At 36.0% G+C, this 13,067-nt stretch overlaps 1 protein-coding gene across 1 annotated transcript; it reads left to right on the top strand.

Annotated features, from left to right (window-relative positions):
- Window positions 1–929: 929 nt before the first annotated feature.
- On the top strand, window positions 930–13,067 carry ftr67 (finTRIM family, member 67). The gene is made up of 7 exons (XM_065276734.2): window positions 930–1,602; window positions 1,716–1,811; window positions 4,392–4,625; window positions 7,266–7,422; window positions 8,696–8,755; window positions 8,912–9,004; window positions 11,819–13,067. The coding sequence occupies exons 1-7, from the start codon at window positions 1,006–1,008 to the stop codon at window positions 11,872–11,874; spliced, it is 1,293 nt and encodes a 430-aa protein (XP_065132806.1). The 5' UTR covers window positions 930–1,005; the 3' UTR covers window positions 11,875–13,067.

Here is a 13,067-nt window from a genome sequence, read left to right on the forward strand (position 1 = left end):
ATATACAAAAATGGCCGAAAATATATTTATGTAAATACATTCTGAAATGTATTTTTGCTAATATATATTATGTTTTAATAATATAATAAAAAAGTAAAAAAATGTCCGTAAAAAATGGCCAAAAATATATTTACGTAAATACATTCTGAAATGTATTTTTGCTAATATATATATTATATTTTAATAATATAATAAAAAATGGCCAAAAATATATTTACGTTAAGACATTCTGAAATGTATTTTTGCTAATATATGTTATATTTTAATAATATAATAAAAATGGCCAAAAATATGTTTACGTAAATGCATTCTGAAATGTAGTTTTGCTAATAGATGATATTTTTAATATTATAATAAAATATACAAAAAATGGCCGAAAATATGCTTACGTAAATACATTCTGAAATGTATTTTTGATAATATATATATATTTTAATATTATAATAAATAAGATAAAAAAAAATCGCTTTGTTTGTGTCATTTTTATATATATATATTTTTTGCATTGTGATCGTTGAATGTAAAAATTGTGATCATTCTGAAAATGTGCATAATTTAAATGCAAACATCTTTCATTTATTTTGTTTTCTTTGATTTTGGGGTACAATTTAACACGTATAAGTGTTTATAAGATTCACATACACTCTTAAATGCAAAGTCTCTAAAAGGATTCTTTGCAGCGAACTCATAGAATAACCATTTTTGGTTCTCCTTTTTGGTCAAAGGTTCTTAAAAGACCCACTTCTTTCTCACCTTTTTTACAAACGGAAGAACCTTTTTCCACTACAAAGAACCATTTTGTGCAAAGGTTCCTTATGGAACCATACCATACTGTAAACTTGCCTACTATGCACTACACACTGCAGACTTCTCTAGCTGCGCAGTTGCTGTGCAAGCCATCGGCTCGCCCCTCCCCCTCCGGTCAGATGGTCACATGACTCACTTCCTGCATAAACAAAGCCTGCCTGCTTGTCACTGGGGCTGAACGAACAGAAACCTTTTAAAATGGCGCAGGCTGGGGTTTTCCTGGAGCATGACCAGTTCAACTGTTCGATATGTCTGGATGTTCTTAAGGATCCTGTGACTGTTCCATGTGGACACAGTTACTGCAAAGCATGCATTACAGGCTACTGGGACCAAGATGATTATCTGGGTATTTATGGCTGCCCTCAATGCAGACAGAGCTTCGCACCGAGACCTGTTCTGGGTAGAAACACCATGCTGGCTGATGTGGTGGAGAAACTGAAAAATACAGAGCTCAACGTCACGGATATACCCTCTGAACCGACCCACGCCGTGCCCGGGGATGTTGAATGCGATGTCTGCTCTGGAAAGAAAAACAAAGCCTTTAAATCGTGCCTGGTCTGTCTGGCGTCTTTTTGCGAAAGCCACGTACAAGCTCACTACGAGTCCCCTGCCTTTCAGAAACACAAACTGGCTTCTCCTTCCAGGAATCTACAGGAACAGCTGTGCCGTCACCATGACAAACTACTGGAGGTTTTTTGCCGCACAGATCAGCAATGCATCTGCTACCTTTGTTTGACAGATGACCATAAAGGGCATGACACGGTTATGGCCGCAACAGAAATGAATGAGAGGAAGGTAAAGTTGAAGGCTATGAAATGTGTTTAAACTAAAACAACAGTTGAGACTGTGTAAGACTTATTTGAATAAATGAATATTTCTAGTGTTACAATGTAAGCTGTTTTTCACAGAACGCTCTTGCAGAAATGCAGAGGAATACACAGCAAAGGATTGAGGAGAGAGAAAAGGAGTTGGCAGACCTGAGACGGGCTACACAGATGCTTACTGTGAGTCTTATTGTGTTTTATGTGATGTGTTTTTGCGGCACAGCCTTTGTTGAAGTTTGATCTCGGTTCAGTCCATATCAGCCCTTGTCATTTAACCTTTGGTCTACCGTAGTCGTTTGTTTAACAAAAACTATTCACTGGCGTATTTATGCACTCTCAGAAAAAAACCTACATAAGCTGGCACTGGGGCAATACCTTTTCCTAAAAAAGCACACTTTTGTATCTTAAGAGTGGACTACTTATAAATACAATATGTATAAAAAAAAACATGGTGACTAAAAACATGAAATTGTCATGACTTTCAGTTTCACTTTGACTTTGATGCACAGGGATTACAAAGATTTTATGCATCATTGCATCTCCATGACAACTGCCATTAAGTGTAATTTGTTCAATTTTGTTATTTCAATGCAAAAATGACATTATTTGAGATGTCATAAATCTATCATAAACATGACATAACAAAATAATTATCAAATTTAAGAAACTACCTAGCTTTATGGGTTTATGTTACATTAAACTGTCATTTAAATGTCATTAAGTGTTAATATTATGTCAAATAATTTCACCTGATAAGTGAAATTACTGTGCCATAAACGCAAGTGAGGCTGTATAAACGTCATTGTAACTTTGAAGCTTTAAATCTTCAAAATATACGGTCATGCATAGGGCTGCAATGATAAATCGCGTGACCCATTAAACGCGTTTTAATCGAATTTGCGAGACGTTAGTTTTTGTTGACTTTTGAATTGTTTTCAAACAGACGGAGCGTAGCTAACACCTCCCCCTCCCCCTCCCTTCCGTGCTTTCATGAACGCACCCAACCCCTACCCCCAAATCTTTCTTGTCGTTTATTGGCTGAAACACTTTGTTATGGTTTCTGTTTGTAGGTTTGTCCACTATGTTGTTATTGCCGTTTGTGAAGCCTGGGCTGTCTACAGAGATCGCGTTTTTTTACAGTTTGATCAGCGGACAGGCAGCAAGCAGATAGTGAGGAGATGTTTTCTGTATGTAACAAATCAATTCGCTTAGAGCACCTTTAAAAAGACCTGTCTAAAATCGTTTCTGCATCACAAGGCTGCGATTCTGTGTTTAATGCCCAGCTTGTGCGTGTACTATGGCGTTTTGGTCAGTAAGAAGTCCTTATCAATCTAAAATCATTATGAGTCGGAGTCGTTTATAACTTGCATTTAAAAAAGCAACACTCGTTAATTCAAAATATTCTATACCTGAAACAATCTGAAGAATATTTCATATATAAATATCCTTCTAGACATTTCCTGGAATAACGTCCGTAATGCTACTTCTTCTGTGGCACAATTGGAGTTTCTGCACGAGAGCGCCCTCTGGTGTTTGGATGCATTTGGCGGCATTTCACTGTAATTCATTCAAATTTGCACGATAAATTGTTGCAGCCCTAGTCATGCAGCACATCGTTTGAAAGCTTAGACTCTCAGAATTCCATTAAGTGCACACACAACGCACAAGATGATTTATAGCAGTCATAAAACTGTAATCTAGTTGTTAGTTACATGAACCGGGTGGCACGTTTAAGTTTGTTTACTTGCCTTCAAAATCTTTCTTTTATCCGCTTCGGTGAAATTGTCCAAAACAAATTGTTCATAAATCCCCAAATGTCCAAGGAAATGGAATATCCAAGCCTTTTAATCCAAAACGATAAGCTTGCCTCACAATCTTGACATTTCTGACCAAATTACCAGTAAAAAAATTTAAACAATTAGTTCACTATACATTCGTTCGACTCTCACTTCTCATTCAAGACTTATAATGCAATATTTGGGTGTCACGTTTGTGGAGCAAAGTCTAATGAATCAAATAAGCCCTCTTGTGGAATTTCAGCCGTTTCATAAGAGGTTAAAAACATTAACAAAATGCAACAGACACATCAAAAGATTATACTTTACTTTATGTATGTGCTCAATAAATAAAAAACTGACAACTAACAGAGGGGTCAGAACATTTCTGACATAGAAGAACAAACAAAAAACATTTAATTAATTAAATTTAAATTTAATTAATTAAATAAAATAATTAATTAATTATTTTAATGTAAATAACAGCTATATGGACCCAACGCTGCATAGCTTAACCCATTTCAATTTTGTACCACTGTAGTTGAGGTCAAGAAAAATATTCTTTACACTGTATTAAAACTATATGACAGAGTGTTAACACTTATTGCCATTTTAATGACATATTCAATTTGTAACACTGGTAAAAAGTGGTCAATTATGTTGTCTTGGGAATGTCAAGTTGTCATGACAAGTTTTGATATATTGGTTTATGTCAAGTTGTCATAAGAAAAGTCATCTCAAACAATGTAATTTTTGTATTAAAAATGACATAATTGGACAAATGACACTTAATGGCAGTTGTCATAAATATGCATAAAATCTCCTTCAAGTTCATAACACGTGTCATGTCATGATTATGAAGGTGTCATGTCAGTCTTATGAACACCCCTTCAAGTAAAGTGATACCAAACTTTTTTTTAAACCTTAAATAATTTCAGTTTGATGTCTAATTTAAAGCTAAAGCATAAATTGTGTCTATTTTCAGATTTCTGCACAAAAGGCCCTCGACGAGAGCGAGCGTATTTTCACAGAGCTGGTCTGCTCTATAGAGCGACGGCGCACCGAGGTGAAAGAGCTGATCCGAGGTCAGGAGAGGGCGGCTGTGAGCCAGGCTGAATCAGTTGTTCAACAGCTTGAACAGGAGATAACCGAGCTAAAGAAAAGACATGCTGAGATAGGACAACTCTCACAAACAGATGACCATATCGCCTTCCTTCAGGTAATGTCAGAACAAAAAATGGTTCGCTGTGAAGAACTTTTTTAGCACCTTTTTTATATCCAAAGTAAGTAGTTCACCTCAGTGGCGAGGCTACATAAGATCCAGGGTTGCACGGGCCCACTCAGATTGACGGCTGGCCCACCCAGTCAAAAGAGACACAAAATAAAAGCAAAAATCACACAAAAATTATAATCATCTCTTTAAAGGGGACATTTTACAAGACTTTTAAAATCTAAAATAAATCGTTAGTGTTCCCAGAGTACATATGTGACGTTTTAGCTCAAAATACCATATAGACAATTTATTGTTTGCAAGCAAACATGTTCGCTTTTGGGTGTTTCCTTTTAATGCAAATGAGCTGATGAAATGCAAACACTGACTGCCATAATGGTGGTGTGTTTGAATTGAAACTTATTTGTGCTGTCATATTTTCTCTCTCTTTGCACTAAATGGCAGTGCCGTGTTTGGATAGTGCAAATTAAAGGGTGATATTATTATAAAATACCATCCCCTTTTTACATCACAAGGGGAGACACATTTTTTTTGACCTATTCATTTTCATAAATGAATCTTTGTTAATAGAAGCACTGGAGACACAGTTATAGCACTTAAAGGGTAACTAAACCCTGAACCAACATTTTTTAGTTAATGATCTGTAAGAATGATGCTTTATTGGTGCTGTTTATTGATTTCGGTAAGTTTTTTGACATTGGGGTATAAAGTGTTTCAATACTACAATATATGGTGTAAAAACGTCTGAGTGCTGCCCTCTTTAGGTTGAACGGTTGCTACTACAGTTGAATTTTCCTATTGGATGTTGGGTCCAAAAAATAACTCGTGACGTAAGCAGATTCAAGCTCACCACGCCCTTGTTACGATCTCACCACACACTAGTTTGTCCCCTCTATCGTCGTTGGGATCTGCCCACTTTTCTTGCATTTTTCAAATATTGCCAGTGGGTGGAGTCAGGCTCTGACCAGGGGTTTAGTTACGCTTTAAATGTGGAAAAAGTCACAAAAAAGATTTTTATGATATATGTCCCCTTTAAACATAATCACTCAAATACGCATCAGGAAAATACAAAAGGGAAATCACTTCTGTAGCTTGAAAAAGATTAAAAATATTTAAATTAAAGAGAAGGCATTGGGTCTCATTCACTAATAATTGCGTATGTTTTTCGTATTTATAAGCACACTTGTACTTCTCACGAAAACGTTCCGCCTTATTCACAAAACGTGTGAGGTTTTGCTATCGCTGGAGGAAGCCAGTGCTCTCCACTGACCGGAGTAACATTTAAAGAAGTATTGAATGCATTAACAAATATGACATTTAATTAATATGCAAAGACGAGCAACTGTATCTAAAATAAAACAGACAGGAGATCAAGTGATTGACTTTAGACTTCTCATCACATTTACGTGACGTTTACATTAGGCATTAAGCATACGCTTTCTTATATAGCTTTAAAAAGTGAGGAAGGAAAGAGTGAAGATTTGTCATTATGTGCATCTTCTTTATGTGTAGAAATAAGTAGGCTATAATAGTGTATTTTATAATGTATATAATAATAATAATTACAGAAAATATTATAATATCAAATATAATCATGTACATTTTATATATCATCATTATTGTAAACATTATAATTATAGCATACGTGATTATTGCGTACGAGTGGTTTTGGCTTTTCTTGAATTTTTGCATACATTTAGAAGAAATTTTGTTACGAAAGTTTTTGTTGAATCATGATTTGTTCGTGAAAACATCCGTACGCACATCTCACGCACACATTTGTGTGTATGCATGCTTCGTGAATGAAACCTAGTGTTATTATTCATTTTATTTCTATTCATTAATACTATTGATGTTATACTTTTCTTTTTTTGTCATATGCTTATAATGTCTTGATTTGTTCTTATTTTCCTTTTCCATTTTTTGCTGATCCGAAAATTATTCGATCCATGACTCAAAAAATGTAAAGTAATACGTTTAATTGTAAAATTATGTAATTTAAGAGTAAACATTGGGGTCCACCCTATTTCACCAAGGTCCACTCGGTTGAAAATGTCTGGCCTCACCACTGGTTCACCTAAAGCTACACAACATGCAAAAAGCAATGCTGCTAAGAAACAGTAAGGTCAAATTTACGCATGTATGTGAATCTACAAAGATGAAAGACTCATAGTAAAGCTATCAGGTGGTCTCAGAAGACATGTAATACAACGTGCAAGCTTTACAGCCCCTGGCCAGTATACTGTATGCTTTCAATCTAACAAAAAGAAAATGCAGCTCATTTTGTGTTCTACAAAGAAAGTCGGCATTGAAATGACATGAGAGTAAATTATGACTGAACTTTCCTTTTGGCTAAGCTACTGTATTTCTTAGCCTAAAGGAGAAAGAAAGAAAGGTTTTAATTCAATCCAGGTGTGTTTTGTGGTTTTACAGTGTGACCATGGTGAATTTGCATTCAAATTCTTGCCCTTTAATCATTACTGAAATATAGGCGGAGTTTACTTCTATAGCCTTCGTGGACTGAATCTAGGAATTGGGTTGCAATTTCCTCTGCCTGCAAGCTTTTTTTTGGATGTTGCAATATTTAATTGCAGTTGTTGGATTATTCTGTCTTGTACTGTTGCTCAGAATTGCAGGTCTCTGTGTGCTCAGCCTGTGTCTGCTGAAGTGGTACCAAGCATTTTCCAAGACCCAAACTTCGAAACTGCAGTGGCGGCGCTTGTCGAGTTTCAGGCTCTTCTAGATGACGTTTGCCAAGGAGGATTTGTGAACATCTCTGAGAAAGGTGCTCTTGATTGAAAAAGACATGCATGCTTTGTGGTTTTTGTAAAGCTAGAATAATGTGCATTGGGAAAATGTATAAACTCGATATTGAATATATAAATTACATTTTTTAAAGAACCATCTCTTATCTTTTTATAGTCTAAAGAACCTCAAGAAAGCAAAAGGTTCTTCAGCTGTTAAAGGGTTACTTCATCCAAAAAGCAACAACTTTATTTTTGTTCTCCTGAACACAAGAGAAGATGTTTGTAGCCAAACCATTTTTGAGCACCATTGACTTCCATAGTAGTATTTTTTCCTATATGGAAGTCAATGGTGCTTCTGTGTCCTGAACAAAGACATTTATACAGGTTTTTATCAACATGAGAGTTAGTAAATGACAGTGATGCACGGGTCAATGTATAGACAACCCGCACCCAACCGACGTTTTAAACTAACCCACCCACCCGCAACTCGGACCGCAAAAACAATATTGTACCCAACCCACTTCCTGGCCTATAAGTAGTAATTGTTTAAAATAGTTAATTTGCATCTTTATTTCAAACGATCTGACTGACCGCGACCCAAATATAATTAAAAATATTTTTGGATGACTCGTAACCATGGGTGACCGCAGTTTTGGATCAACCCGTGCATCACTGGTAAATGATGACAGAATTTTCATTTTTGGGTGAACTATCTCTTTAAGGCCCTGTCTCAAATGGCACACTCCAGTCTTGTGGACTTCCTCAGAGTCCACACTTGGATGACTCATGTAGTGCAGACCTTAAGGACCCTTGACACAAGTCCACAAGGATGCATTGGAGTCGTATTTTGGGACAGACTCGAGGGTCATGCCGGAAATGGGAAGAGAAGTTGCCCTTCAGTGTGAACTCTTTCCATTTGTCGTCTGATTGCTTTTTCACAAGGACTTGTGGGTGCAAAGGGGGCGCTGATTAGCACACTTCGGAGCGTAAAAATAACAGATGAGATTCCCTACGGCAGGGAATTCCCTGCGACCTAAACTCTGTAGTGCTCCGGCCCTCCAGGGTAAGATTTGGGGAACCCTGACCTACGGACTCATAGACTAGCGAGCACGCCCAATTTAAGGCCACGAGAGTGAAAATGTCCACATGAGGTGCGCAATTTGGGACAGGGCCAAAAGGTCTCTTAAGGAACAATACAGCCAAAAATGGCATTCTTCTAGGGCATCATGCAGCACCTTCATTTTTAGGAGTGGATTATTAAAATCTGTGTTTTATTGAAATGTTAAATTACTTTTACGTTCTGATTTGCAGTGAATGATGTTACTATTATTCAACCATTGAAACCCAATGCAGATTCAGAGTCAGACGCAGGTACAGTAATTGGATGTGTGAATCCCACAATACCATAAATTCACCCAAAATATACCCTGCATATTAATGTGAAACATTTCATTACAAAATATTGTTACAATATATGAGTAATTGCATGTGACGATGCTTTAGGTGTTTACGTTGTTTATTTTATAGCCCTAGGAACAACGCTGAACTTTGGGCAGGCTGGACCAATCCCTTTTACCTTTAGTGTGCCCACATTTAACGTACCTTCATTCTCATCATATGGTGAGTATCAGGAAAAGCATTCATTGAGTTTTGATTTCAGATCGTTTATCCATGAATGAGAACTTAGCATTCACTGAGAACTAATCTGACTATATGCAATTTACAGTATTGTACAAAAGTATTACGCCACCACCAGTTTTGTGGTTTTAGCAAAGTTTTAATGATTAATGAGATGAATTTTTTTTTACACACAATAAATAAAATTTCAGAACAAAATGATGTCTTCAGGCAAAAGTATTAGAAATTAGGATTTCATTTTCACCTGCAAGTTTAAGAAAAGCTCACAATAAAGCAACACTATGTGTTTTTTTTACCCTTAAATAATGTCTCTAAAATTATTTCAGTGATAGAACAACTTTTAAATGGACAAATTGTACTGTTGCTGCAACCTGAGCAGCCTCCTAGCTGCTACAAGCACACTCTGAAAGTGGCGGTGGAGGGTAGAGCACACAGCCCCGCCCCTCCCCCTGCCTGCAGAAGAGTGTCTGATACCAGGCACTGTTGCATTTTTAACCACATGGGGGAGCTGTAAGTCATTTTTACATGGAAACTACATAGTGTTGCTTTAAATACTTAACACAGTTTATAATTTTTAATATTGCATAAAATTTCCTGTATTTTCTGGTTGTATACTACTAAGGGGACAAGGAGAAAAAATTAAATAAAGTTTAGTTTCGCGTGCACACGCGAAACTGTCGTGTGCACACATGAAACTATCGCGTTTAGTTAGAATTTTTTTTAAATATTGCATACAAATTTCCTGTATTTTCTGGTTGTACACTACTAAGGGAACATGGAGCAAAAATGAAATAAAGTTTAGTTTCATGTGCGCACGTGAAACTGTCGTGTGCGCACATGAATCTATCGCGTACGCCCGTGAAACTAATGCGTTTGGTTAGAATTTTTTTTAATATTGCATGAAAATTTCCTGTATTTTCTGGTTGTACACTACTAAGGGAACATGGAGCAAAAATTTAAGAAAGTTTAGTTTTGTGTGCGCACGTGAAACTGTCGTGTGCGCACATGAATCTATCGCGTACGCCCGTGAAACTAATGCGTTTGGTTAGAATTTTTTTTAATATTGCATGAAAATTTCCTGTATTTTCTGGTTGTACACTACTAAGGGAACATGGAGCAAAAATTTAAGAAAGTTTAGTTTTGTGTGCGCACGTGAAACTGTCGTGTGCGCACATGAATCTATCGCGTACGCCCGTGAAACTAATGCGTTTGGTTAGAATTTTTTTTAATATTGCATGAAAATTTCCTGTATTTTCTGGTTGTACACTACTAAGGGAACATGGAGCAAAAATTTAAGAAAGTTTAGTTTTGTGTGCGCACGTGAAACTGTCGTGTGCGCACATGAATCTATCGCGTACGCCCGTGAAACTATTGCGTTTAGTTAGAATTGTTTTTAAATATTGCATACAAATTTCCTGTACTTTCTGGTTGTACACTACTAAGGGAACATGGAGCAAAAATTTAAGAAAGTTTAGTTTCGTGTGCGCACGTGAAACTGTCGTGTGCGCATGTGAAACTATCGCATTTAGTTAGAATTTTTTTAAATATTGCATACAAATTTCCTGTATTTTCTGGTTGTACACTACTAAGGGAACATGGAGCAAAAATTTAATAAAGTTTAGTTTCGTGTGCGCACATGAATCTATCGCGTACGCCCGTGAAACTATTGCGTTTAGTTAGAATTGTTTTTAAATATTGCATACAAATTTCCTGTACTTTCTGGTTGTACACTACTAAGGGAACATGGAGCAAAAATTTAAGAAAGTTTAGTTTCGTGTGCGCACGTGAAACTGTCGTGTGCGCATGTGAAACTATCGCATTTAGTTAGAATTTTTTTAAATATTGCATACAAATTTCCTGTATTTTCTGGTTGTACACTACTAAGGGAACATGGAGCAAAAATTTAATAAAGTTTAGTTTCGTGTGCGCACATGAATCTATCGCGTACGCCCGTGAAACTATTGCGTTTAGTTAGAATTTTTTTGTAAATATTGCATACAAATTTCCTGTATTTTCTGGTTGTACACTACTAAGGGAACATGGAGCAAAATTTAATAAAGTTTAGTTTCGTGTGCGCACGTGAAACTGTCGTGTGCTCACATGAATCTATCGCGTACACACGTGAAACTATCGCATTTAGTTAGAATTTTTTTAAATATTGCGTACAAATTTCCTGTATTTTCTGGTTGTACACTACTAAGGGAACATGGAGCAAAAATTTAATAAAGTTTAGTTTCGTGTGCGCACGTGAAACTGTCGTGTGCTCACATGAATCTATCGCGTACACACGTGAAACTATCGCATTTAGTTAGAATTTTTTTAAATATTGCGTACAAATTTCCTGTATTTTCTGTTTGTACACTACTAACGGAACATGGAGAAAAAATTAAATAAAGTTTAGTTTCGTGTGCGCACGTGAAACTGTCGTGTGCGCATCTGAAACTATCGCGTTTAGTTTCGCGTGTGCACGTGAAACTTTCACGTGCGCACGTGAAACTAAACTTTAAAAAAAATTCTGCACATAAAAGTTTCACGTGAGCACATGAAACTAAACTTTAGATTTTTTTACTCCAATGTCACCTTAGGAGCTCGGTAGTATTTTAATAAAGAGACAAAGAAATAATTATATATGGCCACATACCATTGCAAAAACCACCACTCTAATGGTGGCATGTTGGTGTTTGCAAAGTACTGTACAGTATATGTAATGAATACATTTTCAATGACATCATCTCTGACTGCTGTACAACTGTATACAGTAAACAAATGGCTTGTCCTATTCTCTTTCCCCTTCAGGAAGTCGGACTCCAGGTTCTCGTCAGAGATTACAGCCACGCAGAAGAAGAAGGTAGCCTTAAGACTGACTGAAGAAACGCCTGATTAGAATTCATAGAGGAGGATTATGATAGATGCACAAGATGGTTTTAAAGTTAGATTTTTTGTATATTTTATTATATAAACTTAAAGATCTAATCACAAACAGAAAACTAACATGTAAATACGTAAAGATTTCAATGTAAAAATCTTAATAGTAATTTAAATTTTTGTTTATCTACAGATGTGCTTTAAGTACAATATTGTGTCATTCAGACTTTCAATATGGTTGTGTAAGCTATTACAGTATTTTCTTAAGTATTAATGCACATGGTATATAGTGTATGAGATGTGTTAAATAAGTGTAATTGCTTTATAACCAGGGCTGGAAATGGGGGAACGCAGGGGGACAGAGTGAATTTCGACGGGGAACAGAGTTTTACTTTTAAATTGTTTAGAATTTTTTAAATGGTGGAATTAAACAGGAATTATAATTTAAACACTTAATAGCATTACTCCCCATTGTGAGTTTTTTTATTCCAATTATTATTGCATCATCAAGCTTGTCACATGACACTTCAGTCACAGAGCACTATTTAACAGATTTTTCCTCTTATATGAAATATCCATTAAATAAATATCCACATTTTCATACACTACCAATTGTTTTTTAACCTGAGGACAAATTTACTAAGTATTAAATTTGTATTAAGATGTGTGTACAGTGCTATTTTTAGCCATTCATTGATAAAACTAAAGCGGCTGATCTCCATGTCTTTCAATTAGTCTAATTTTACGATCGTGTGAAAGTTGCGTGATCTTATTTCATCAATTGAGCTGAAATATCATAGCAAGCTCTTACATGTACAAAACACTGTGCACCATGTTTACTTGCAACACAAGCAGCGGACACTGACATATTAGTTTGCTGCAATTTAAACACGTCAATCCGATTGACCAAAACGCATTTTAATACTAGATATAAACAGCCTAAAAGTCATCAAAAATTACCCCCCCCCCTCTCAAAAATTGTAGTCCCCCATTGAATTTCTGCCATTTCCAGGCCTGTTTTTAACTGATACTATTTGTGTATTCACAAATGTGTTGAACATGTTGATTTTAGCCTCAATATGTCAGACCCTTGAACAATGTTGTTATTGAATTGTATTTTGAAAATTGAAAGTGCAAAATATTTTTCATACCTTGAAAAATAAAAGTTTTGTCAATGCAA

The sequence above is a fragment of the Paramisgurnus dabryanus genome, chromosome 6 (genome assembly GCF_030506205.2).
Source record: "Paramisgurnus dabryanus chromosome 6, PD_genome_1.1, whole genome shotgun sequence".
Classification (NCBI taxonomy): domain Eukaryota; kingdom Metazoa; phylum Chordata; class Actinopteri; order Cypriniformes; family Cobitidae; genus Paramisgurnus; species Paramisgurnus dabryanus.